The sequence below is a fragment of the Elgaria multicarinata genome, chromosome 2 (assembly GCF_023053635.1).
Source record: "Elgaria multicarinata webbii isolate HBS135686 ecotype San Diego chromosome 2, rElgMul1.1.pri, whole genome shotgun sequence".
Taxonomy (NCBI): Eukaryota; Metazoa; Chordata; class Lepidosauria; order Squamata; family Anguidae; genus Elgaria; species Elgaria multicarinata.
The window spans coordinates 169,165,116-169,188,821 of record NC_086172.1 but is presented as its reverse complement, the minus strand read 5'-3'; the positions used below and the strand labels follow the sequence as shown (position 1 = coordinate 169,188,821).

Here is a 23,706-nt window from a genome sequence, read left to right as displayed (position 1 = left end):
TAATGATACTGCTTTTATTTCCATATCAGGAGCATAGCCAGGATACATTCAACATTCTTGCAGTACATAAGTACAATGTTTAACAGTTATGTACCATCTTGTTGGCTACTTACTTGTAAGAAGCATTCATATAATAACTATTTACAACTTATATCTCTAGGAAAGCCTTAAAGCCACTTGCATATGCTTCCTTCAGTATATACTCCCGTGAATCCTAGTTTACAATCTAGTCCCACTAAAATACTTGACTTTAACCTATGCAATGGAACCATTGTCCTGATTCTAAAGCCTGATTCAGAAGGTTCTTTTTATCGAGATGGTTGGATCTTACAACGCTTGTCTTAAGATCAATGTCAATGAATGAATGGTTAGTTACATTTCAGATCAGTTTTATTCCAGACACACTTGCAAAAAACAACAACACCTGGTATCTTGCCGGCACTGTACATGTCAAGAGGACTTTAAGTGATTATAGATGACCATGTGACCACATATTGGTACCTGATATGTGAGGAAATTCTCTTTGCCACTTGGAAGATGGATGCAAAAATGGCCTCACCAAATGGTTACATTCACATCGTGGTGAATTCCCATTTGGTAAATGCTTGTTAATAAGTGAATTCAGATGACTATTGACAGGTGGTTACAACATGGAATGCATGTTGACATTTTGTAAGCTGACACTCATGTCCTGCTAAACTGTAAGAAGAATTTGGCCACATTTATGTACCTGATGATAAATCTGTGGAAGCAGGGAAGTGGTTAAATTCTCGCTGCTTGGCAGGACAATACAGACAATCAGTTTATGTGTACACTAGTAAATTATCATGTGGTGATGTAAAGGGTCAGCTGCATTCATCCTATGTCCCCTGTAAAACTGGGAACCTACACTCAGCTTGAGACATAGTAGCCACAGGCCTTTGGCAAACAGGCCATGTGCAATTGTTGCCATGTACAGAATTCATCTTTTGGTTCCCCATTCTAGAGGCCTGACACCAACCTCTAAGTGGCATTACCAGAGCTGCTTCTTACATATTGCAACAGATGCACACACCCCAACGTGCCACACAATGGGTGTGAATGTGGGCAATGCTTTTTCTATGAGTACCATCCTCACAGATGGTCATTCATATCTCCAAAAGGTATAGATATCTTAAGACACTCATGTTAAGAACCTTGACAATAAAAAGAAAAATTCAGAAACAGCCTTCAGATATGCTGCTCTGGCACATAAATGCTCAGGATGGATTGTATTAACAGCCTTGCCAGCACATCAGATGATATTACGATGTTACCATTGCAGGGCACCTATAGATAGGTATGTTGGTGCAAATGTTCTGCACTGATATATAAATCGCTTTAGCTCCCCTGATACTTCAGCTGAACTCAGCTGTAGCTTACACTAATAAAGAAAGAATAAGCAATATACCATTTACAGTATTATTTCCATTTTGGCCTATGATTTAAAATGATCCTGGAATACACCTATTATTCTAAGATAATTAAAATATATATTTTCATAAGATAGCAGCAGAAATACAGTTAAAAAAATAAAATCTAAAAAACGAATGTTTCTAATTCTTCCAGCACTAGCTTCCTGCTACTTTCTGCAAATAATCTAGAACAAAATCATTACTGTGATTCTCACATGATCATGTTTAATCTCTTGTTCTGTTTTTGTTCCTCTAAATTGGTCTGAAGAAAGAACACTTATGTGGAAATCAGTAGAAAGGATTTTTGTTGGTATCATTAGAATTATCGATACCTTTTATCAGTAGTTTTGTCTGTCTGTCTTTATTTCTTTATATACATGTCCTATGCAACAAATTTCTTTGTTAGGAACTATTTTTTTTTTTTGCATTTCAATCAGCTTGTAAACTACCGAAATATAAAATATTTCTTAGATCATTTCAATGTAATATACTATTTACTTTTGCTGGAAAGAAGCCAATATGTTTTCTGATTTATAAAGAAGTGGTTTTCTCCATCTTATTTTTAGATATCCTTGAATTTTTTGAGGGGGGGGGAAGTAACAACCTCATTTCGATGCTTCTTCTGAAATGCTTTGGGGTGCAGCTTTCCCTTTCTCTAACAATATCAATTCTGTTCTTGCTGAAGATGAAACAATGGGTGCTGAAGGTGTGGTCCCTGATGTTTCACTTTCTTGTTTCTCTGGAATTCTCTCTTTAGGTGGTAACGTTTCTTGTGCATCAAAAAACGTTTCTGATTTTTCTGTTGGACTCTCTTCATCCTGAGGTCTTCTTTCTTTGGGGTCTTCCTCCTCTTCTTTATCACCTTCTGTGCTCTTTTTTGTTGGAGATGAAAAACCTAACTTGGGAAATCTAAACCATCCAGTTTTTTCAGTTTGTTTGGAAGAGTCACTGTCTGATGTGGATGGGTCATCAGGTTGAGTTTCTTCTGGAAATGATTTTTGAGCTTCAGGCTTTGAATCTGAGGTTGTGTCATCGACAGAAGAAGAAAACCCAATACTTGGAAACCAAAATTTAAATCTGCCAGAAGTTTTCTTATTATCAGATTTTTCTTTCTGATCTGTAGGTTCTTCTTCAGCATCTGCAACTTTGGTTTCTTCTGTTACTTCTATAGCAGATTCAGACATCTCTTTTGGCTGTGTATCAGCATGAGTCTCTGCAAAGTCACTGGAAGATTGGACTTCTACTGTAAATGCTTTCAGCTTTGTCATTGTAGTAGTGGAAGATGCTCCTTCAGTAAATTCGCCAGTTAAATCTTGGCCTCTTTCAGATAATTTTAATTGTGCAAAACCAGTCTTTTCTATTGCTTTTCCTGAGCTTTCATCCGAAGGTTGTTTATCTTTACTTTCAAATGTTTCATTCTTACATTCTGTAGAGGATAGTTTAACTGGTATGTCTAAGCTCACATGTGATTCCTGGATTTTCACTTTGAGAAGAGAAAACCCATAGGTGGCAGTTTTAACTTCTGATGGAGGAATCTCAGATTCCTTCACTATCTGAGTGGAGAAAGTCTGCTGACTTTCAGCAGCAGCATAGTCAAATGCAGATTTATCTTGTATCTTTATTTCTTTACCCTCAGTGTATGGTAGTTCAACATGAGCTGGTGCACTTGGAATAAATGAGTCCGCAGATTGGAGTTTAACCCCAAGTTGTGTTGTCTGAATGTCTGGTTCGGTCAGTGTTGTAATTTTAGCTACTGACTTCTGGATTTTAACATCCATGGTGTCTATTTTCTCTGTAGGAAATGTAGTGCTGAATTCCATTGGCCTCTGTATGCGTATTGTTGTCTCTGTAAAAGAAGAGTCCATTGATGCATGTTTACTTTCCACTTGCATTCTTTGAATAGCAGGTTCAGACACTGTGGTAATCCTGACTTTTGATTTCTGGATATTATAACTTGTGTCTTTAACGTTCTCTTCAAGGAATTTAGTCCTGAATTCCTGTTGAGGTGCACCATCAGCATCCGTAGCAGCACATTTCATATCCGCTCGCCCTTCTGACATCAAAAACTGTTCTTCAGCTGTAGGTGTGCTGTGTGTGAACTTGGGCATTTTTAATTTGGGGATTTGGAAACTTAGCTCTGAATCTTCATATTGTTTGTCCATAGTATCTACTGGTTTTTCTGCAAAATCCAGTTTTGGACTCTTCGTATCAACAGACCCTTCTGCTTTTTGATGAGCATAGATTCCAAATATCTCTCCTTCAGTTTTCACAACTGACACCTCAGTCTCCGACTTGGGTGGATCAACATGAATGTCTGAACCCCGGGATTTTGTATGTATGCCAAAGTTTGGCATCTTGAATTTAGATGCTTTCATTTTACCTGAGCCATCTCTCTCTCCTGCTTTCGCTTCACCTTCTGCGAATGCATCTTTTTCAAAGCCTTCAGTGGGGAAGTCTATTATTTCAAAATCTTCATCAGTGACTGAAACATCCATTTTAACTTCTGAAGGGCCAACACCAGGCTCTTCTAAGTCAGATATAACATCAGCAACATTGCCAGTACTCTTTGTAGTGGACCACCCAAATGAAGGCACACTGAATTTGGGCATTTTGAATATGCTTTCTTTTCCTTGAATATCCTTCCTTGGTGATTTCATTTGGCTCTCCATCTGTTCCGTCTTTGCGACTGCACTGGGGCCTTGCACAGCTACCTCTGCCTCTGTACCAGTGGTATCGGTTTCCCTCTCTGTTCCACCCATAGTAATTTCAGTAGATGAATCCCCAGCCACTGTTGCAGTTTCTGATTTGGCTTTGTGCTGCTGAAGTGTCACATCACATTTAGGGAGAGTTATATCAATATCCACATTTGGTACAGTGCTTTCTGATGCAGGTTTATGCATTTGTAAAGTCTCTCCTTCGGCACCGAATTTGACGACATCGGCATATGTTTTGGTCCCCAGGGCACTTGATTTACCATCTGCTTTTCCTGGAGATTGTGGAAGACTGCCTTCACCCACTGATAGGCCAATATCAGATCCTTTTTCTTTCTCTGCTGAAACTCCACCTTCTGTAATCTCTTCTTGAGGAAACATGACTTTGCCTTCTAAAGCATCCTTTCCAGAATACGATTCACTATCCACATGGGAAGACTGGATTGCAATTTCAGGAGCTTTTATTTCAACTTGTACTTCATCAACAGGAGCTTTTCTAGGGCTGCCTTCCACTTCAGCATCACCTTTTTTCCCCTTTAAAGACGACCGGCCAAATGAAGGCATCCTGAATTTTGGCATTTTAAACCAGCCCTGAGACTCCTCAGTCTGAATTTCTTCAGACTTTGCTTTGTGTTCTCCTTGTACTTTTATATCCTTCTCATCAGGGCTGCAAGCAGATGTGTCAGGTGCTTTGATCTCAGCACTGGGCATTTGTGGCATTTTTATTTTTCCAGCTGAAACCTTTATTTCTGCACTAGCAGTATCGGCGTTAACTTCCAAGGTTGGGGCTTTTCCATCAAGTCTCTCTATTTCTGTTGTCACTTGTAGCTGAGAAACTTCAGCTTCCATTTTTGGTAAGGCAATGGCACTTTCCGGCAATTTCCCTTCAGGAACTGAAATTCCAAATTTTGGCATTTGGAGCTTTGGCATTCTGATCTTCCCTTCCATGCCAGCACTTTTCATACTTGCACTATCCATATCAATTTCACCTTCAAATTCTATTTCTGAACTCTTCAGCTCACAAGAACTGTCTATTGTGGGCTCCTTAATATCAGCTTTAGGTAAGTTAATATCTATATCTATTTGGGGAGCTTTGATTTCAGCTTTTGATATGCCCTTTGGCATTTTTATCCTTATTTCTGTTTCTTCTTCTTTTCTTGTGGTGAAACTGCTTTCTATGTCAGGTATTTGCACCAAAGCTCCATCGCTTTCCACAGTAATATCAGCCTCTACATTTAGTAGGTTGCCCTGTGATTTTGGAAGCTTTGTCCGAGAGAGGGAGATTTTGGGCATAGTAAAATGAGGCCTTTTCACCTGACCTTTTTTGGTAGATGTTTCAGCATCTTGGTCCATGTGGATTCCTTGATCTTCTGATAGAACTGCTTTTACTTCTGTATCATCCGACAATATAGTCAGTTTAGGATCTTCCAGAGGTTCTTTTATGCTGGTTTTAAGGTTTGCTTCTTTTTTAGGAGACCAATTAAATGATGGTAATTTAAATTTTGGCTTTTTGAAATGACCTTCTTTTTCTTCTGCATCTAAACTTCCACTCCTTATCTCTCTCTCAAATTTTGCTTCCTCAGCTATAACATCTGAATCTTGTGTGTCTGGCTCTGGTTGTGCCACAGAAAGACCACCTGAAGGTAATCTTATGTCCACTGCTGGAGTCTTCAAGTCAGCTCTAGGAATTCGGGACATTTTTATTTTCCCTTCCGAAACAGTTTTTTCTGTACCACTTACGTCATACTCAACTTCAAGCGTTGGAGCTTCTACTGCAATATCTGCAATATCTATTGTGGTTTTCAGCTGGGGAGTATCAGTGCCGTCAGATGGTATATTAACATCAGCGACTGGAACTTTTCCTTTAGAAAATGAAATTCCAAACTTAGGCCTTTGGAATTTTGGCCTTTTCACCTTCCCATCTACACCTTCAGTTTTAATCTCTGGTCCATCTACATGTACTTCAGTGGATGGTACTTCCACTCCTACTTCTGGACTTTTCACCATAGCAGCCTTAATATCTGCTGTTGATTTACTAATCTCTTCACCAACAACAGCTATTTTTAATTCTGGTTTTGAAAGACTGACATCAAGTGCAGGGACTTTGACATCACTTTTAGGTAAGCTGACCTCCGTGTCCAATTTAGGAGCTTTAATTTCTGGTTTGGAAAGTTCTAGGCTTGGTAATTTAACTTTGGGCATTTTAATGCCTTTTCTAGCATCACCACTACTGATTTCTTTATCTGGTATTTGTAGTGAAATGTCCCTTTCTTCCTCAGACATAGATACTGTCATATCAGTGTCCAGCTGTGACAGAGACATTTCGGCTTTATGGCCCTTCATTTTTGGAAGGGATATTTTTGGCATGCTAAACTGAGATCTAATTCTGGTTTTCTCACTGTCTTTATCAATAGACATGTGACCCTCCAATTCTTCAGCTTGGCCTTCAACATCCTCCAAAGTGAGTGTTAATTCAGATTCTATTTCACTTGCTGAAATTGTAACTGAGGGTTCTTCTAAGTTTGCATCAATATCAGTGGAAACACTTGCTTCTTTTTTTGGCGACCAGCTAAATGATGGTAGTCTGAATTTTGGCATCTTAAATTTACTTTCTTTTTCTACAGTGTCCTTTTCATCAGGTTCACTTTTTATATCATTAATGTCTAAATCTGGTCCCTGAATATTAATCTCTGATTCTGGTACAGAAGGAAGGACAACATCTATCTCTGATGTTTTAATAACAGCTCTTGGCATTTGGGGAACTTTCACAGCTGAAACCTGCATGTTTAGGCCTGAAACATCTGCCTCTACATCAGGGGCTTCAGATTTTCTGATATCCAAAACTTGCACATCAATATCTCTGTCAGGGATGTCAATGTCAACTTTGCATACACTGACTTTACTCTCTGGCACTTTATCCTTAGCACGTGATAATCCAAACTTTGGCATTTGGAATTTTGGCATTTTAATCTTCCCCTTTGAGCCATCAACACTGAACTCTGTTGCACTGGAATCAGTGTCAACTGATATACCTTCAGATCCTGCCATTGGAGCTTGGATCATCAATTCAAATTTATTCTCCATTTCTGGCAATTTTACAACATCACCCCCTAGTTCCAGTTCAGGTTCTTCGGAAGTCATATGATATTTGGTAAGAGTCACATCACTATCTGCTACTTTTTCACCTTCATCAATTTTAGGAGGAGTTATCTCAACCTTTGAAAACCCCAAATTAGGCAGATGAAATCTAGGCAAGCTGATATTTATCCCACCTAAATGACCCTGAGATTCAGGAACATCCATTCTGACTTCAGAAACGTTCACTTGGGACATCACTTTTTCTCGACTAACAGAAGAATCAAGATCCAAAGCAGGGCTGATTGTCCCAATTCCAGATAAAACTATGTCTCCATCAGGTCCAGAAGGAGCCACTAACTCGGGATCTCTAAGACTTCCTTCAGTCACAGTGCCAGTCTTGTATGAGCTGGACTTTCCAAAAGAGGAAATGTTAAATTTAGGCATTTTAAACTTGCTACTTTTCTTCTTAGAATGCTTCCCTGAAGAACCATCTTCAATGTTCACATCCAACTCATCATCAGAACAAAGAATGTCTACATCTGCTTGGGAAATATCAACATCCATGACTGGGAGGCTAACATCTACATTAGATGTTTTAATCTCTCCTTTAGGAATTTTAGCTTTTTTGAAGGAAGGCAAAGAGATTTTCCATCCTGAAGACCCACTACCTACAACAGACGATTCTCCCTTAATATCAGTCTCGATGGCCAATGGGTCGACTACCACATCGGCTTTCATTTCTGGCTTTTGGACCTCAACGTCCACAGAAGGTAAGGTGATTTCCCCTTCTGCAGCTACTTTCCCTTTGGGAAGGGAAACCCCAAACTTTGGCATTTGGAACTTTGGCATTTGAAAGTTACTGTCCGCGCCTTCCAACTTAACCTCGGCGCCGCCCAGGGCAATTTCGGCCGAAGGTGCCTCAATCTTTAGGTCTGGAGCTTTTAGTTCTAGGGAAGCCTGGCCTGTCGGGATCTTAATGTCAGGGGCTGAGAGGCTGATGTCGCCCATCACGCCTCCTGTTTTCAGTTCAGGCTTGGTAATGCTGACCTCAGCTGAAGGAAGAGCGGCTTCCACTTTCGGCAGGCTGACGTCTACGTCCACTTTGGGGCCTTTGATTTCTGGTTTGGAGAAACCCATGCTGGGCATCTTGAACTTTGGCATGTGCATTTTCATCCCGCCACCCTCGATGCTGCCTTCTGCGTCGGGCACCTTGACAGAGACATCTGCCTCTGGCAATTTGACTTTCGCTGTGGGGAGAGAGACGTCTGCTTCGACTTTGGGGACGGTGACCCCCACTTGTGGAGTCTTCAGCTTGGGGACTTTGACGCTCGGCATCTTGACATCCGGCATTTTGATTTTGCCCTTCTCAACGACCCCCACATCCACGCTTGGTGCCTGAATCTTGACTCCTGGCACCTTGACATCGGCATCGACGGCCACCGAGGGCAATGTCACTTCGGCTTTCATTTCTGGCTTTTGGACCTCAACATCCACAGATGGTAATGTGATTTCCCCTTCCGCAGCTGTTTTCCCTTTGGGAAGGGAAACCCCAAACTTTGGCATATGGAACTTTGGCATTCTAAACTTACTGTCCACGCCTTCCATCTTAACGTCGGCCGCGTCCAGAGCAATTTTGGCCGAAGGAGCCTCAATCTTTAGGTCTGGAGCTTGTAGTTCTAGGGAAGCCTGGCCTGTTGGGATCTTAATGTCAGGGGCTGAGAGGCTGATGTCGCCCATCACGCCTCCTGTTTTCAGTTCAGGCTTGGTAATGCTGACCTCAGCTGATGGAACAGCGGCTTCCACTTTAGGCAGGCTGACGTCTACGTCCACTTTGGGGCCTTTGATTTCTGGTTTGGAGAAACCAATGCTGGGCATCTTGAACTTTGGCATGTGCATTTTCATCCCGCCACCCTCGATGCTGCCTTCTGCGTCAGGCACCTTGACAGAGACATCTGCCTCTGGCAATTTGACTTTCGCTGTGGGGAGAGAGACGTCTGCTTCGACTTTGGGGACGGTGACCCCCACTTGCGGAGTCTTCATCTTGGGGACTTTGACGCTCGGCATCTTGACATCTGGCATTTTGATTTTGCCCTTCTCAACGACCCCCACATCCACGCTTGGTGCCTGAATCTCGACTCCTGGCACCTTGACGTCGGCATCGACGGCCACCGATGGCACTGTCACTTCGGCTTTCATTTCTGGCTTGTGGACCTCAACATCCACGGATGGTAATGCGATTTCCCCTTCTGCAGCTGCTCTCCCTTTCGGAAGTGAAACCCCAAACTTTGGCATATGGAACTTTGGCATTTTAAACTTACTGTCCGGGCCTTGCATCTTAACGTCGGCCCCGCCCAGAGCAATTTCGGCCGAAGGTGCCTCAATCTTTAGGTCTGGAGCTTTTAGTTCTAGGGAAGCCTGGCCCGTCGGGATCTTAATGTCAGGGGCTGAGAGGCTGATGTCGCCCGTCAGGTCTCCTGTTTTCAGTTCAGGCTTGGTAATGCTGACCTCAGCTGATGGAAGAGCGGCTTCCACTTTAGGCAGGCTGACGTCTACGTCCACTTTGGGGCCTTTGATTTCTGGTTTGGAGAAACCCATGCTGGGCATCTTGAACTTTGGCATGTGCATTTTCATCCCGCCACCCTCGATGCTGCCTTCTGCGTCGGGCACCTTGACGGAGACATCTGCCTCTGGCAATTTGACTTTCGCTGTGGGGAGAGAGACGTCTGCTTCGACTTTGGGGACGGTGACCCCCACTTGCGGAGTCTTCAGCTTGGGGACTTTGACGCTCGGCATCTTGACATCTGGCATTTTGATTTTGCCCTTCTCAACAACCCCCACATCCACGCTTGGTGCCTGAATCTCGATTCCTGGCACCTTGACGTCGGCATCGACGGCCACCGATGGCACTGTCACTTCGGCTTTCATTTCTGGCTTGTGGACCTCAACATCTACGGATGGTAATGCGATTTCCCCTTCTGCAGCTGCTCTCCCTTTCGGAAGTGAAACCCCAAACTTTGGCATATGGAACTTTGGCATTTTAAACTTACTGTCCGGGCCTTGCATCTTAACGTCGGCCCCGCCGAGAGCAATTTCGGCCGAAGGTGCCTCAATCTTTAGGTCTGGAGCTTTTAGTTCTAGGGAAGCCTGGCCCGTCGGGATCTTAATGTCAGGGGCTGAGAGGCTGATGTCACCCGTCAGGTCTCCTGTTTTCAGTTCAGGCTTGGTAATGCTGACCTCAGCTGATGGAAGAGCGGCTTCCACTTTCGGCAGGCTGACGTCTACGTCCACTTTGGGGCCTTTGATTTCTGGTTTGGAGAAACCCATGCTGGGCATCTTGAACTTTGGCATGTGCATTTTCATCCCGCCACCCTCGATGCTGCCTTCTGCGTCGGGCACCTTGACAGAGACATCTGCCTCTGGCAATTTGACTTTCGCTGTGGGGAGAGAGACGTCTGCTTCGACTTTGGGGACGGTGACCCCCACTTGCGGAGTCTTCAGCTTGGGGACTTTGACGCTCGGCATCTTGACATCCGGCATTTTGATTTTGCCCTTCTCAACGACCCCCACATCCACGCTTGGTGCCTGAATCTCGACTCCTGGCACCTTGACGTCGGCATCGACGGCCACCGAGGGCACTGTCACTTCGGCTTTCATTTCTGGCTTGAGGACCTCAACATCCACGGATGGTAATGCGATTTCCCCTTCCTCAGCTGTTTTCCCTTTGGGAAGGGAAACCCCAAACTTTGGCATATGGAACTTTGGCATTTTAAACTTACTGTCCGCGCCTTCCACCCTAACGTCAACCCCGCCGAGAGCAATTTCGGCCGAAGGTGCCTCAATCTTTAGGTCTGGAGCTTTTAGTTCTAGGGAAGCCTGGCCTGTTGGGATCTTAATGTCAGGGGCTGAGAGGCTGATGTCGCCCGTCAGGTCTCCTGTTTTCAGTTCAGGCTTGGTAATGCTGACCCCTGCTGATGGAAGAGAGGCTTCCACTTTAGGCAGGCTGACGTCTACGTCCACTTTGGGGCCTTTGATTTCTGGTTTGGAGAAACCCATGCTGGGCATCTTGAACTTTGGCATGTGCATTTTCATCCCGCCACCCTCGATGCTGCCTTCTGTGTCGGGCACCTTGACGGAGACATCTGCCTCTGGCAATTTGACTTTTGCTGTGGGGAGAGAGACGTCTGCTTCGACTTTGGGGACGGTGACCCCCACTTGCGGAGTCTTCAGCTTGGGGACTTTGACGCTCGGCATCTTGACATCCGGCATTTTGATTTTGCCCTTCTCAACGACCCCCACATCCACGCTTGGTGCCTGAATCTCGACTCCTGGCACCTTGACGTCGGCATCGACGGCCACCGAGGGCAATGTCACTTCGGCTTTCATTTCTGGCTTGAGGACCTCAACATCCACGGATGGTAATGCGATTTCCCCTTCCGCAGCTGTTTTCCCTTTGGGAAGGGAAACCCCAAACTTTGGCATATGGAACTTTGGCATTTTAAACTTACTGTCCGCGCCTTCCACCCTAACGTCAACCCCGCCGAGAGCAATTTCGGCCGAAGGTGCCTCAATCTTTAGGTCTGGAGCTTTTAGTTCTAGGGAAGCCTGGCCCGTCGGGATCTTAATGTCAGGGGCTGAGAGGCTGATGTCGCCCGTCAGGTCTCCTGTTTTCAGTTCAGGCTTGGTAATGCTGACCTCAGCTGATGGAAGAGCGGCTTCCACTTTAGGCAGGCTGACGTCTACGTCCACTTTGGGGCCTTTGATTTCTGGTTTGGAGAAACCCATGCTGGGCATCTTGAACTTTGGCATGTGCATTTTCATCCCGCCACCCTCGATGCTGCCTTCTGTGTCGGGCACCTTGACGGAGACATCTGCCTCTGGCAATTTGACTTTCGCTGTGGGGAGAGAGACGTCTGCTTCGACTTTGGGGACGGTGACCCCCACTTGCGGAGACTTCAGCTTGGGGACTTTGACGCTCGGCATCTTGACATCCGGCATTTTGATTTTGCCCTTCTCAACGACCCCCACATCCACGCTTGGTGCCTGAATCTCGACTCCTGGCACCTTGACATCAGCATCGACAGCCACCGAGGGCAATGTCACTTCGGCTTTCATTTCTGGCTTGTGGACCTCAACATCCATGGATGGTAATGCGATTTCCCCTTCCGCAGCTGTTTTCCCTTTGGGAAGGGAAACCCCAAACTTTGGCATATGGAACTTTGGCATTTTAAACTTACTGTCCGGGCCTTGCATCTTAACGTCGGCTACGCCCAGAGCAATTTCGGCCGAAGGAGCCTCAATCTTTAGGTCTGGAGCTTTTAGTTCTAGGGAAGCCTGGCCCGTCGGGATCTTAATGTCAGGGGCTGAGAGGCTGATGTCTCCCGTCAGGTCTCCTGTTTTCACTTCAAGCTTGGTAATGCTGACCTCAGCTGATGGAAGAGCGGCTTCCACTTTAGGCAGGCTGACGTCTACGTCCACTTTGGGGCCTTTGATTTCTGGTTTGGAGAAACCCATGCTGGGCATCTTGAACTTTGGCATGTGCATTTTCATCCCGCCACCCTCGATGCTGCCTTCTGTGTCGGGCACCTTGACGGAGACATCTGCCTCTGGCAATTTGACTTTCGCTGTAGGGAGAGAGACGTCTGCTTCGACTTTGGGGACGGTGACCCCCACCTGCGGAGTCTTCAGCTTGGGGACTTTGACGCTCGGCATCTTGACATCCGGCATTTTGATTTTGCCCTTCTCAACGACCCCCACATCCACGCTTGGTGCCTGAATCTCGACTCCTGGCACCTTGACGTCGGCATCGACGGCCACCGAGGGCAATGTCACTTCTGCTTTCATTTCTGGCTTGTGGACCTCAACATCCACAGATGGTAATGTGATTTCCCCTTCCGCAGCTGTTTTCCCTTTGGGAAGGGAAACCCCAAACTTTGGCATATGGAACTTTGGCATTTTAAACTTACTGTCCACGCCTTCCATCTTAACGTCAACCCCGCCGAGAGCAATTTCGGCCGAAGGTGCCTCAATCTTTAGGTCTGGAGCTTTTAGTTCTAGGGAAGCCTGGCCCGTTGGGATCTTAATGTCAGGGGCTGAGAGGCTGATGTCGCCCGTCAGGTCTCCTGTTTTCAGTTCAGGCTTGGTAATGCTGACCTCAGCTGATGGAAGAGTGGCTTCCACTTTCGGCAGGCTGACGTCTACGTCCACTTTGGGGCCTTTGATTTCTGGTTTGGAGAAACCCATGCTGGGCATCTTGAACTTTGGCATGTGCATTTTCATCCCGCCACCCTCGATGCTGCCTTCTGCGTCGGGCACCTTGACAGAGACATCTGCCTCTGGCAATTTGACTTTCGCTGTGGGGAGAGAGACGTCTGCTTCGACTTTGGGGACGGTGACCCCCACTTGCGGAGCCTTCAGCTTGGGGACTTTGACGCTCGGCATCTTGACATCTGGCATTTTGATTTTGCCCTTCTCAACAACCCCCACATCCACGCTTGGTGCCTGAATCTCGACTCCTGGCACCTTGACGTCGGCATCGACGGCCACCGATGGCACTGTCACTTCGGCTTTCATTTCTGGCTTGTGGACCTCAACATCCACGGATGGTAATGCGATTTCCCCTTCCTCAGCTGTTTTCCCTTTGGGAAGGGAAACCCCAAACTTTGGCATATGGAACTTTGGCATTTTAAACTTACTGTCCGTGCCTTCCACCCTAACGTCAACCCCGCCGAGAGCAATTTCGGCCGAAGGTGCCTCAATCTTTAGGTCTGGAGCTTTTAGTTCTAGGGAAGCCTGGCCTGTTGGGATCTTAATGTCAGGGGCTGAGAGGCTGATGTCGCCCGTCAGGTCTCCTGTTTTCAGTTCAGGCTTGGTAATGCTGACCCCTGCTGATGGAAGAGAGGCTTCCACTTTAGGCAGGCTGACGTCTACGTCCACTTTGGGGCCTTTGATTTCTGGTTTGGAGAAACCCATGCTGGGCATCTTGAACTTTGGCATGTGCATTTTCATCCCGCCACCCTCGATGCTGCCTTCTGCGTCGGGCACCTTGACAAAGACATCTGCCTCTGGCAATTTGACTTTCGCTGTGGGGAGAGAGACGTCTGCTTCGACTTTGGGGACGGTGACCCCCACTTGCGGAGTCTTCAGCTTGCGGACTTTGACGCTCGGCATCTTGACATCTGGCATTTTGATTTTGCCCTTCTCAACGACCCCCACATCCACGCTTGGTGCCTGAATCTCGACTCCTGGCACCTTGACGTCGGCATCGACGGCCACCGATGGCACTGTCACTTCGGCTTTCATTTCTGGCTTGTGGACCTCAACATCCACGGATGGTAATGCGATTTCCCCTTCTGCAGCTACTCTCCCTTTCGGAAGTGAAACCCCAAACTTTGGCATTTGGAACTTTGGCATTTTAAACTTACTGTCCGGGCCTTGCATCTTAACGTCGGCCCCGCCCAGGGAAATTTCGGCCGAAGGTGCCTCAATCTTTAGGTCTGGAGCTTTTAGTTCTAGGGAAGCCTGGCCCGTCAGGATCTTAATGTCAGGGGCTGAGAGGCTGATGTCGCTCGTCAGGTCTCCTGTTTTCAGTTCAGGCTTGGTAATGCTGACCTCAGCTGATGGAAGAGCGGCTTCCACTTTAGGCAGGCTGACGTCTACGTCCACTTTGGGGCCTTTGATTTCTGGTTTGGAGAAACCCATGCTGGGCATCTTGAACTTTGGCATGTGCATTTTCATCCCGCCACCCTCGATGCTGCCTTCTGCGTCGGGCACCTTGACGGAGACATCTGCCTCTGGCAATTTGACTTTCGCTGTGGGGAGAGAGACGTCTGCTTCGACTTTGGGGACGGTGACCCCCACTTGCGGAGTCTTCAGCTTGGGGACTTTGACGCTCGGCATCTTGACATCCGGCATTTTCATTTTGCCCTTCTCAACGACCCCCACATCCACGCTTGGTGCCTGAATTTCGACTCCTGGCACCTTGTCGTCGGCATCGACGGCCACCGATGGCACTGTCACTTCGGCTTTCATTTCTGGCTTGTGGACCTCAACGTCCACAGAAGGTAAGGTGATTTCCCCTTCCGCAGCTGTTTTCCCTTTGGGAAGGGAAACCCCAAACTTTGGCATTTGGAACTTTGGCATTTTAAACTTACTGTCCGGGCCTTGCATCTTAACGTCGGCCCCGCCCAGGGAAATTTCGGCCGAAGGTGCCTCAATCTTTAGGTCTGGAGCTTTTAGTTCTAGGGAAGCCTGGCCCGTCGGGATCTTAATGTCAGGGGCTGAGAGGCTGATGTCGCCCGTCAGGTCTCCTGTTTTCAGTTCAGGCTTGGTAATGCTGACCTCAGCTGATGGAAGAGTGGCTTCCACTTTAGGCAGGCTGACGTCTACGTCCACTTTGGGGCCTTTGATTTCTGGTTTGGAGAAACCCATGCTGGGCATCTTGAACTTTGGCATGTGCATTTTCATCCCGCCACCCTCGATGCTGCCTTCTGCGTCGGGCACCTTGACGGAGACATCTGCCTCTGGCAATTTGACTTTCGCTGTAGGGAGAGAGACGTCTGCTTCGACTTTGGGGACGGTGACCCCCACTTGCGGAGTCTTCAGCTTGGGGACTTTGACGCTCGGCATCTTGACATCCGGCATTTTGATTTTGCCCTTCTCAACGACCCCCACATCCACGCTTGGTGCCTGAATCTCGACTCCTGGCACCTTGATGTCGGCATCAACGGCCACCGAGGGCACTGTCACTTCTGCTTTCATTTCTGGCTTGTGGACCTCAACATCCATGGATGGTAATGCGATTTCCCCTTCCGCAGCTGTTTTCCCTTTGGGAAGGGAAACCCCAAACTTTGGCATTTGCAACTTTGGTATTTTAAATTTACTGTCTGCGCCTTCCGTATTAACCTCAGTACCGCCCAGAGCAATTTCGCCCGAAGGTGTCTCAATCTGTAGGTCTGGAGCTTTCAGTTCTAGGGAAGCCTGGCCCGTCGGGATCTTAATGTCAGGGGCTGAGAGGCTGATGTCGCCCGTCAGGTCTCCTGTTTTCAGTTCAGGCTTGGTAATGCTGACCTCAGCTGATGGAAGAGTGGCTTCCACTTTCGGCAGGCTGACGTCTACGTCCACTTTGGGGCCTTTGATTTCTGGTTTGGAGAAACCCATGCTGGGCATCTTGAACTTTGGCATGTGCATTTTCATCCCGCCACCCTCGATGCTGCCTTCTGCGTCGGGCACCTTGACAGAGACATCTGCCTCTGGCAATTTGACTTTCGCTGTGGGGAGAGAGACATCTGCTTCGACTTTGGGGACGGTGACCCCCACTTGCGGAGTCTTCAGCTTGGGGACTTTGACGCTCGGCATCTTGACATCTGGCATTTTGATTTTGCCCTTCTCAACGACCCCCACATCCACGCTTGGTGCCTGAATCTCGACTCCTGGCACCTTGACGTCGGCATCGACGGCCACCGAGGGCACTGTCACTTCGGCTTTCATTTCTGGCTTGTGGACATCAACATCCACGGATGGTAATGCGATTTCCCCTTCTGCAGCTACTCTCCCTTTCGGAAGTGAAACCCCAAACTTTGGCATTTGGAACTTTGGCATTTTAAACTTACTGTCCGGGCCTTGCATCTTAACGTCGGCCCCGCCCAGGGAAATTTCGGCCGAAGGTGCCTCAATCTTTAGGTCTGGAGCTTTTAGTTCTAGGGAAGCCTGGCCCGTCGGGATCTTAATGTCAGGGGCTGAGAGGCTGATGTCGCCCGTCAGGTCTCCTGTTTTCAGTTCAGGCTTGGTAATGCTGACCTCAGCTGATGGAAGAGTGGCTTCCACTTTAGGCAGGCTGACGTCTACGTCCACTTTGGGGCCTTTGATTTCTGGTTTGGAGAAACCCATGCTGGGCATCTTGAACTTTGGCATGTGCATTTTCATCCCGCCACCCTCGATGCTGCCTTCTGCGTCGGGCACCTTGACGGAGACATCTGCCTCTGGCAATTTGACTTTCGCTGTGGGGAGAGAGACGTCTGCTTCGACTTTGGGGACGGTGACCCCCACTTGCGGAGTCTTCAGCTTGGGGACTTTGACGCTCGGCATCTTGACATCCGGCATTTTGATTTTGCCCTTCTCAACGACCCCCACATCCACGCTTGGTGCCTGAATCTCGACTCCTGGCACCTTGATGTCGGCATCGACGGCCACCGAGGGCACTGTCACGTCTGCTTTCATTTCTGGCTTGTGGACATCAACATCCACGGATGGTAATGCGATTTCCCCTTCTGCAGCTGCTCTCCCTTTCGGAAGTGAAACCCCAAACTTTGGCATTTGGAACTTTGGCATTTTAAACTTACTGTCCGGGCCTTGCATCTTAACGTCGGCTCCACCCAGAACAATTTCGGCCGAAGGTGCCTCAATCTTTAGGTCTGGAGCTTTTAGTTCTAGGGAAGCCTGGCCCGTCGGGATCTTAATGTCAGGGGCTGAGAGGCTGATGTCGCCCGTCAGGTCTCCTGTTTTCAGTTCAGGCTTGGTAATGCTGACCTCAGCTGATGGAAGAGCGGCTTCCACTTTAGGCAGGCTGACGTCTACGTCCACTTTGGGGCCTTTGATTTCTGGTTTGGAGAAACCCATGCTGGGCATCTTGAACTTTGGCATGTGCATTTTCATCCCGCCACCCTCGATGCTGCCTTCTGCGTCGGGCACCTTGACGGAGACATCTGCCTCTGGTAATTTGACTTTCGCTGTGGGGAGAGAGACGTCTGCTTCGACTTTGGGGACGGTGACCCCCACTTGCGGAGTCTTCAGCTTGGGGACTTTGACGCTCGGCATCTTGACATCCGGCATTTTGATTTTGCCCTTCTCAACGACCCCCACATCCACGCTTGGTGCCTGAATCTCGACTCCTGGCACCTTGATGTCGGCATCGACGGCTACTGAGGGCACTGTCACTTCTGCTTTCATTTCTGGCTTGTGGACCTCAACATCCACGGATGGTAATGCGATTTCCCCTTCTGCAGCTGCTCTCCCTTTCGGAAGTGAAACCCCAAACTTTGGCATTTGGAACTTTGGCATTTTAAACTTACTGTCCGGGCCTTGCATCATAACGTCGGCTCCGCCCAGAGCAATTTCGGCCGAAGGAGCCTCAATCTTTAGGTCTGGAGCTTTTAGTTCTAGGGAAGCCTGGCCCGTCGGGATCTCAATGTCAGGGGCTGAGATGCTGATGTCGCCCGTCAGGTCTCCTGTTTTCAGTTCAGGCTTGGTAATGCTGACCTCAGCTGATGGAAGAGCGGCTTCCACTTTAGGCAGGCTGACGTCTACGTCCACTTTGGGGCCTTTGATTTCTGGTTTGGAGAAACCCATGCTGGGCATCTTGAACTTTGGCATGTGCATTTTCATCCCGCCACCCTCGATGCTGCCTTCTGCGTCGGGCACCTTGACGGAGACATCTGCCTCTGGTAATTTGACTTTCGCTGTGGGGAGAGAGACGTCTGCTTCGACTTTGGGGACGGTGACCCCCACTTGCGGAGTCTTCAGCTTGGGGACTTTGACGCTCGGCATCCTGACATCCGGCATTTTGATTTTGCCCTTCTCAATGACCCCCACATCCACGCTTGGTGCCTGAATCTCGACTCCTGGCACCTTGATGTCGGCATCGACGGCTACCGAGGGCACTGTCACTTCTGCTTTCATTTCTGGCTTGTGGACCTCAACATCCACGGATGGTAATGCGATTTCCCCTTCTGCAGCTGCTCTCCCTTTCGGAAGTGAAACCCCAAACTTTGGCATTTGGAACTTTGGCATTTTAAACTTACTGTCCGGGCCTTGCATCTTAACGTCGGCTCCACCCAGAACAATTTCGGCCGAAGGTGCCTCAATCTTTAGGTCTGGAGCTTTTAGTTCTAGGGAAGCCTGGCCCGTCGGGATCTTAATGTCAGGGGCTGAGAGGCTGATGTCGCCCGTCAGGTCTCCTGTTTTCAGTTCAGGCTTGGTAATGCTGACCTCAGCTGATGGAAGAGCGGCTTCCACTTTAGGCAGGCTGACGTCTACGTCCACTTTGGGGCCTTTGATTTCTGGTTTGGAGAAACCCATGCTGGGCATCTTGAACTTTGGCATGTGCATTTTCATCCCGCCACCCTCGATGCTGCCTTCTGCGTCGGGCACCTTGACGGAGACATCTGCCTCTGGTAATTTGACTTTCGCTGTGGGGAGAGAGACGTCTGCTTCGACTTTGGGGACGGTGACCCCCACTTGCGGAGTCTTCAGCTTGGGGACTTTGACGCTCGGCATCCTGACATCCGGCATTTTGATTTTGCCCTTCTCAACGACCCCCACATCCACGCTTGGTGCCTGAATCTCGACTCCTGGCACCTTGATGTCGGCATCGACGGCTACCGAGGGCACTGTCACTTCTGCTTTCATTTCTGGCTTGTGGACCTCAACATCCACGGATGGTAATGCGATTTCCCCTTCTGCAGCTGCTCTCCCTTTCGGAAGTGAAACCCCAAACTTTGGCATTTGGAACTTTGGCATTTTAAACTTACTGTCCGGGCCTTGCATCTTAACGTCGGCTCCGCCCAGAGCAATTTCGGCCGAAGGAGCCTCAATCTTTAGGTCTGGAGCTTTTAGTTCTAGGGAAGCCTGGCCCGTCGGGATCTTAATGTCAGGGGCTGAGAGGCTGATGTCGCCCGTCAGGTCTCCTGTTTTCAGTTCAGGCTTGGTAATGCTGACCTCAGCTGATGGAAGAGCGGCTTCCACTTTAGGCAGGCTGACGTCTACGTCCACTTTGGGGCCTTTGATTTCTGGTTTGGAGAAACCCATGCTGGGCATCTTGAACTTTGGCATGTGCATTTTCATCCCGCCACCCTCGATGCTGCCTTCTGTGTCGGGCACCTTGACAGAGACATCTGCCTCTGGCAATTTGACTTTCGCTGTGGGGAGAGAGACGTCTGCTTCGACTTTGGGGACGGTGACCCCCACTTGCGGAGCCTTCAGCTTGGGGACTTTGACGCTCGGCATCTTGATATCCGGCATTTTGATTTTGCCCTTCTCAACGACCCCCACATCCACGCTTGGTGCCTGAATCTCGACTCCTGGCACCTTGATGTCGGCATCGACGGCCACCGAGGGCAATGTCACTTCGGCTTTCATTTCTGGCTTGTGGACCTCAACATCCACGGATGGTAATGCGATTTCCCCTTCCGCAGCTGTTTTCCCTTTGGGAAGGGAAACCCCAAACTTTGGCATTTGCAACTTTGGTATTTTAAATTTACTGTCTGCGCCTTCCGTATTAACCTCAGCACCACCCAGCGCAATTTCGCCCGAAGGTGTCTCAATCTGTAGGTCTGGAGCTTTCAGTTCTAGGGAAGCCTGGCCCGTCGGGATCTTAATGTCGGCGGCTGAGAGGCTGATGTCGCCCGTCAGGTCTCTAGTTTTCAGTTCAGGCTTGGTAATGCTGACTTCAGCTGATGGAAGAGTGGCTTCTACTTTAGGCAGGCTGACGTCTACGTCCACTTTGGGGCCTTTGATTTCTGGTTTGGAGAAACCCATGCTGGGCATCTTGAACTTTGGCATGTGCATTTTCATCCCGCCTCCCTTGATGCTGCCTTCCGCTTCAGGCACCTTGATGGAGATGTCTGCCTCTAGAAATTCAACTTTTGCTGTGGGGAGAGAGACGTCTGCTTCGACTTTCCGTTCTGGCTTGTGGACCTCAACATCCACAGATGGTAAGGTGATTTCCCCTTTTGCATCTGCTTTCCCTTTTGGAAGGGAAACCCCAAACTTTGGCATTTGTAACTTTGGCGTTTGAAACTTACTGTCCGCGCCTTCTATGTTAACCTCGGCCCCGCGCAGGGCAATTTCAGCTGAAGGTGCCTCAATCTGTAGGTCTGGAGCTGTAAGTTCTAGGGAAGCCTGGCCTGCCGGGATCTTAATTTTTTGTGTTTTTACAGAGGTGGTTGAATCTTCTTTCATTTGGGTCATACCTTCCTCGACATTAGCTTTATCTTGTTTTTCTGATGCTTCATTTTCTATTTGTATTTCCATGTGCATTTTTTCTCTTGATCCCTTTTGCTTCCTTTTTCGCATCTTTGGAAATGGCTGTGTCATCTGTTTTGTTGGTTCATCATTTATTTCCTTCATGTGCAATACAGATGTTGAAATCTGCGAAGTTATAATATTGGTTTCTGATTTTGTAGCGGTTTCCTTGGATTTTGTTTTCTTTTCTTTATGTTTTTTTATGGTTAGTTCCACTTCGGGACATTTGTTTGTTGGTTGTTGGAGTTCGAATTTTGTTTCGATTTTTGGCACCGTCTTTTCTCCTAATTTTTTGTCATCGTGCCATGAAGTAGGATATGCTACTGTGATTAATTCTGGGATTTCATGGGTTTTATCATGTTCATACTTTGTGAGAGGTTTTACTTCATATTTTGTCCTCTCCTCTGTTTCTTGTTTACTTCTATGCATCTTGAATCCAATACTGGGGAATCTGAGTTTCTTTTGACTTCCTTTTTTAACTTTTACATGAATTTCCTCTGGCTGAAATTGTGATTCTGTATCTGTGCTTGTTGGAGATACATCTGGAATGGCATGCTCATAGGCGTCTGAGGTGCTTCGAGATCTTCTGTGCCCCAAAATCTTTTTACTTTTCATTGATTGGAATTTTGGCCAGGAGAGTCTATCCTTTTTTGCTCTTTTTGGTCTTCCAACTCTTTGTTTTACAATTAAGTTTGCTTTATCTTCTTCTGAGATTGTCTTCTCTGATATTTCCAGAATTTCTTTTCCCTGAGAAAGAGAATTTCCAAAATGAATGCTATGGCTGTATTTTTTTATTTTAGAATATTTTTATATTGCTCCCTTCCATATTAAAAATGTTCAGTGTAATGTTAACAATGAATATTGAAACTATAAATACCAGTGGGTAGTGGGGCAATGTAAAACACACAATTAAAAGAGAAACTTGAGACAGCAGATAAACATTTCATAAAAATCTCAAAATTTAGGAAATTGTTAGAATGAGCAATTCAAAAGCTCAGATGTCTAGCAAAAAGTAAAATTACATACATAATAACCCACCCACCCCAATTCTGTAATCAATCCCAGCTTCCTTATTCATTTTCCCGTTCTGAAATTTGTTTATTTTGGGACTGTTATCTTTTACAGATTACTAAAACCAACGCTTTGGATTTATTAAGACCAACGTTTTGAAAAAGAAATCTTCGAAACAAGGAATATCATGAACTTTGTTAATGTGGTCTTTAAAACAATGTTTAATTACTTTGACTGATTTGGTCTAGATATACTGTTATGTATGTGAATTGTTTTTGATTGCATATTACTCTCATTACTAATGGGGTCCTAATTCAATGTATTGACCGGTTTAATATATACCAATTTGAATAACAATTACTTTACTGGTTTAACTTTATTCCTTTGGTGGTCGCCTGTTGTGGGTCTTTTTGTTCATAGTAATAGCAATAGCCTTTGTATTGCTTCCTCATTTCTCATATACTGGGGGTGCTAGTATGATTTTCCCCAATTGTTTTAACTGTTTGGTTTATGTATGCAGTGATGTTCCAGATAGTTTGAATTTTCAAAAAAAATGAAGCAACAGAAAAACAAATGTTTTCTTCCCTCGTTATTTCCCCCCAAATAAATGGAAATAAGCAAAAAGCAGGGTTTTTTAATCAGTTCTAGCCTTACTTTACTACTTTTGAAACATAAAATGCATTGGGCTGTATCTAGACATAGTCATACTTAGCGTAAATGTTTCCAACTCTTTTTTAAATATAAGTAATGTCTCTCTAACTTAATGATTGAATTGAAGTTGCACCTATCTACAGTACACAGAAATTGTAATTACCTAATACTGTGCATTGTCTTACATGGTATTTATTTTTTAGAATATTTATATACTGCTTGCCATGTTAAAAGTCTTTAAGATGTTTACAGTAAGTTATAAAACAGCACATCATTATGAAAGCACAAACACATTTTGACATGATAATGGTTGGAAAAAGATGGCGTAAAATGCAGCTAAAACCCAGAGACCGCCTTCTCCTGTAAAGACTGTCCCTGGCTCTACGTTCTGAAGGGGAGGGCTTGCTGACCAAACCACAGCCCAATGAGGTTCCTTTGACCATGGTGTGGAGGAGGGCCTTCTCAATTGTGGCACCCGTGATGTGGAATGATCTCCCCATTTAGATCAGGTGGACTTCGTGTGGAGTGCTTCTGCCAAGAACAGAAGACACACTTGTTTGCCCAGGCGTTTTCCTGACTGCTAGCATTGTCCGCTGCCCCAGCTATTTTAATGAGATTTTATTTTATTTTTTAATCATTTTTTTATTGTTTTAATTAGGGTGACCCTATGAAAAGGAGGACAGGGCTCTTGTACTGTATCTTTAACAGTTGTAGAGAAAAGGGCATTTCAGCAGGTGTCATTTGTAGGCTTGCAGCACCTGGTGAAATTCTCTCTGCATCACAACAGTAAAAGCTGCAGGAGCCCT

General features: G+C 46.7%; 1 protein-coding gene across 1 annotated transcript in view; it reads right to left on the bottom strand.

Annotated features, from left to right (window-relative positions):
- LOC134393469 (neuroblast differentiation-associated protein AHNAK-like) overlaps positions 1 to 23,706 on the bottom strand; it is an 88,265-nt gene continuing 64,559 nt past the window's right edge. Inside the window, exon 7 of the mRNA XM_063118495.1 lies at positions 1 to 21,985. Within this exon, the coding sequence (XP_062974565.1) occupies positions 2,039 to 21,985 (19,947 nt within the window). The 3' untranslated portion in view covers positions 1 to 2,038. The remainder of the gene's footprint in view (positions 21,986 to 23,706) is intronic.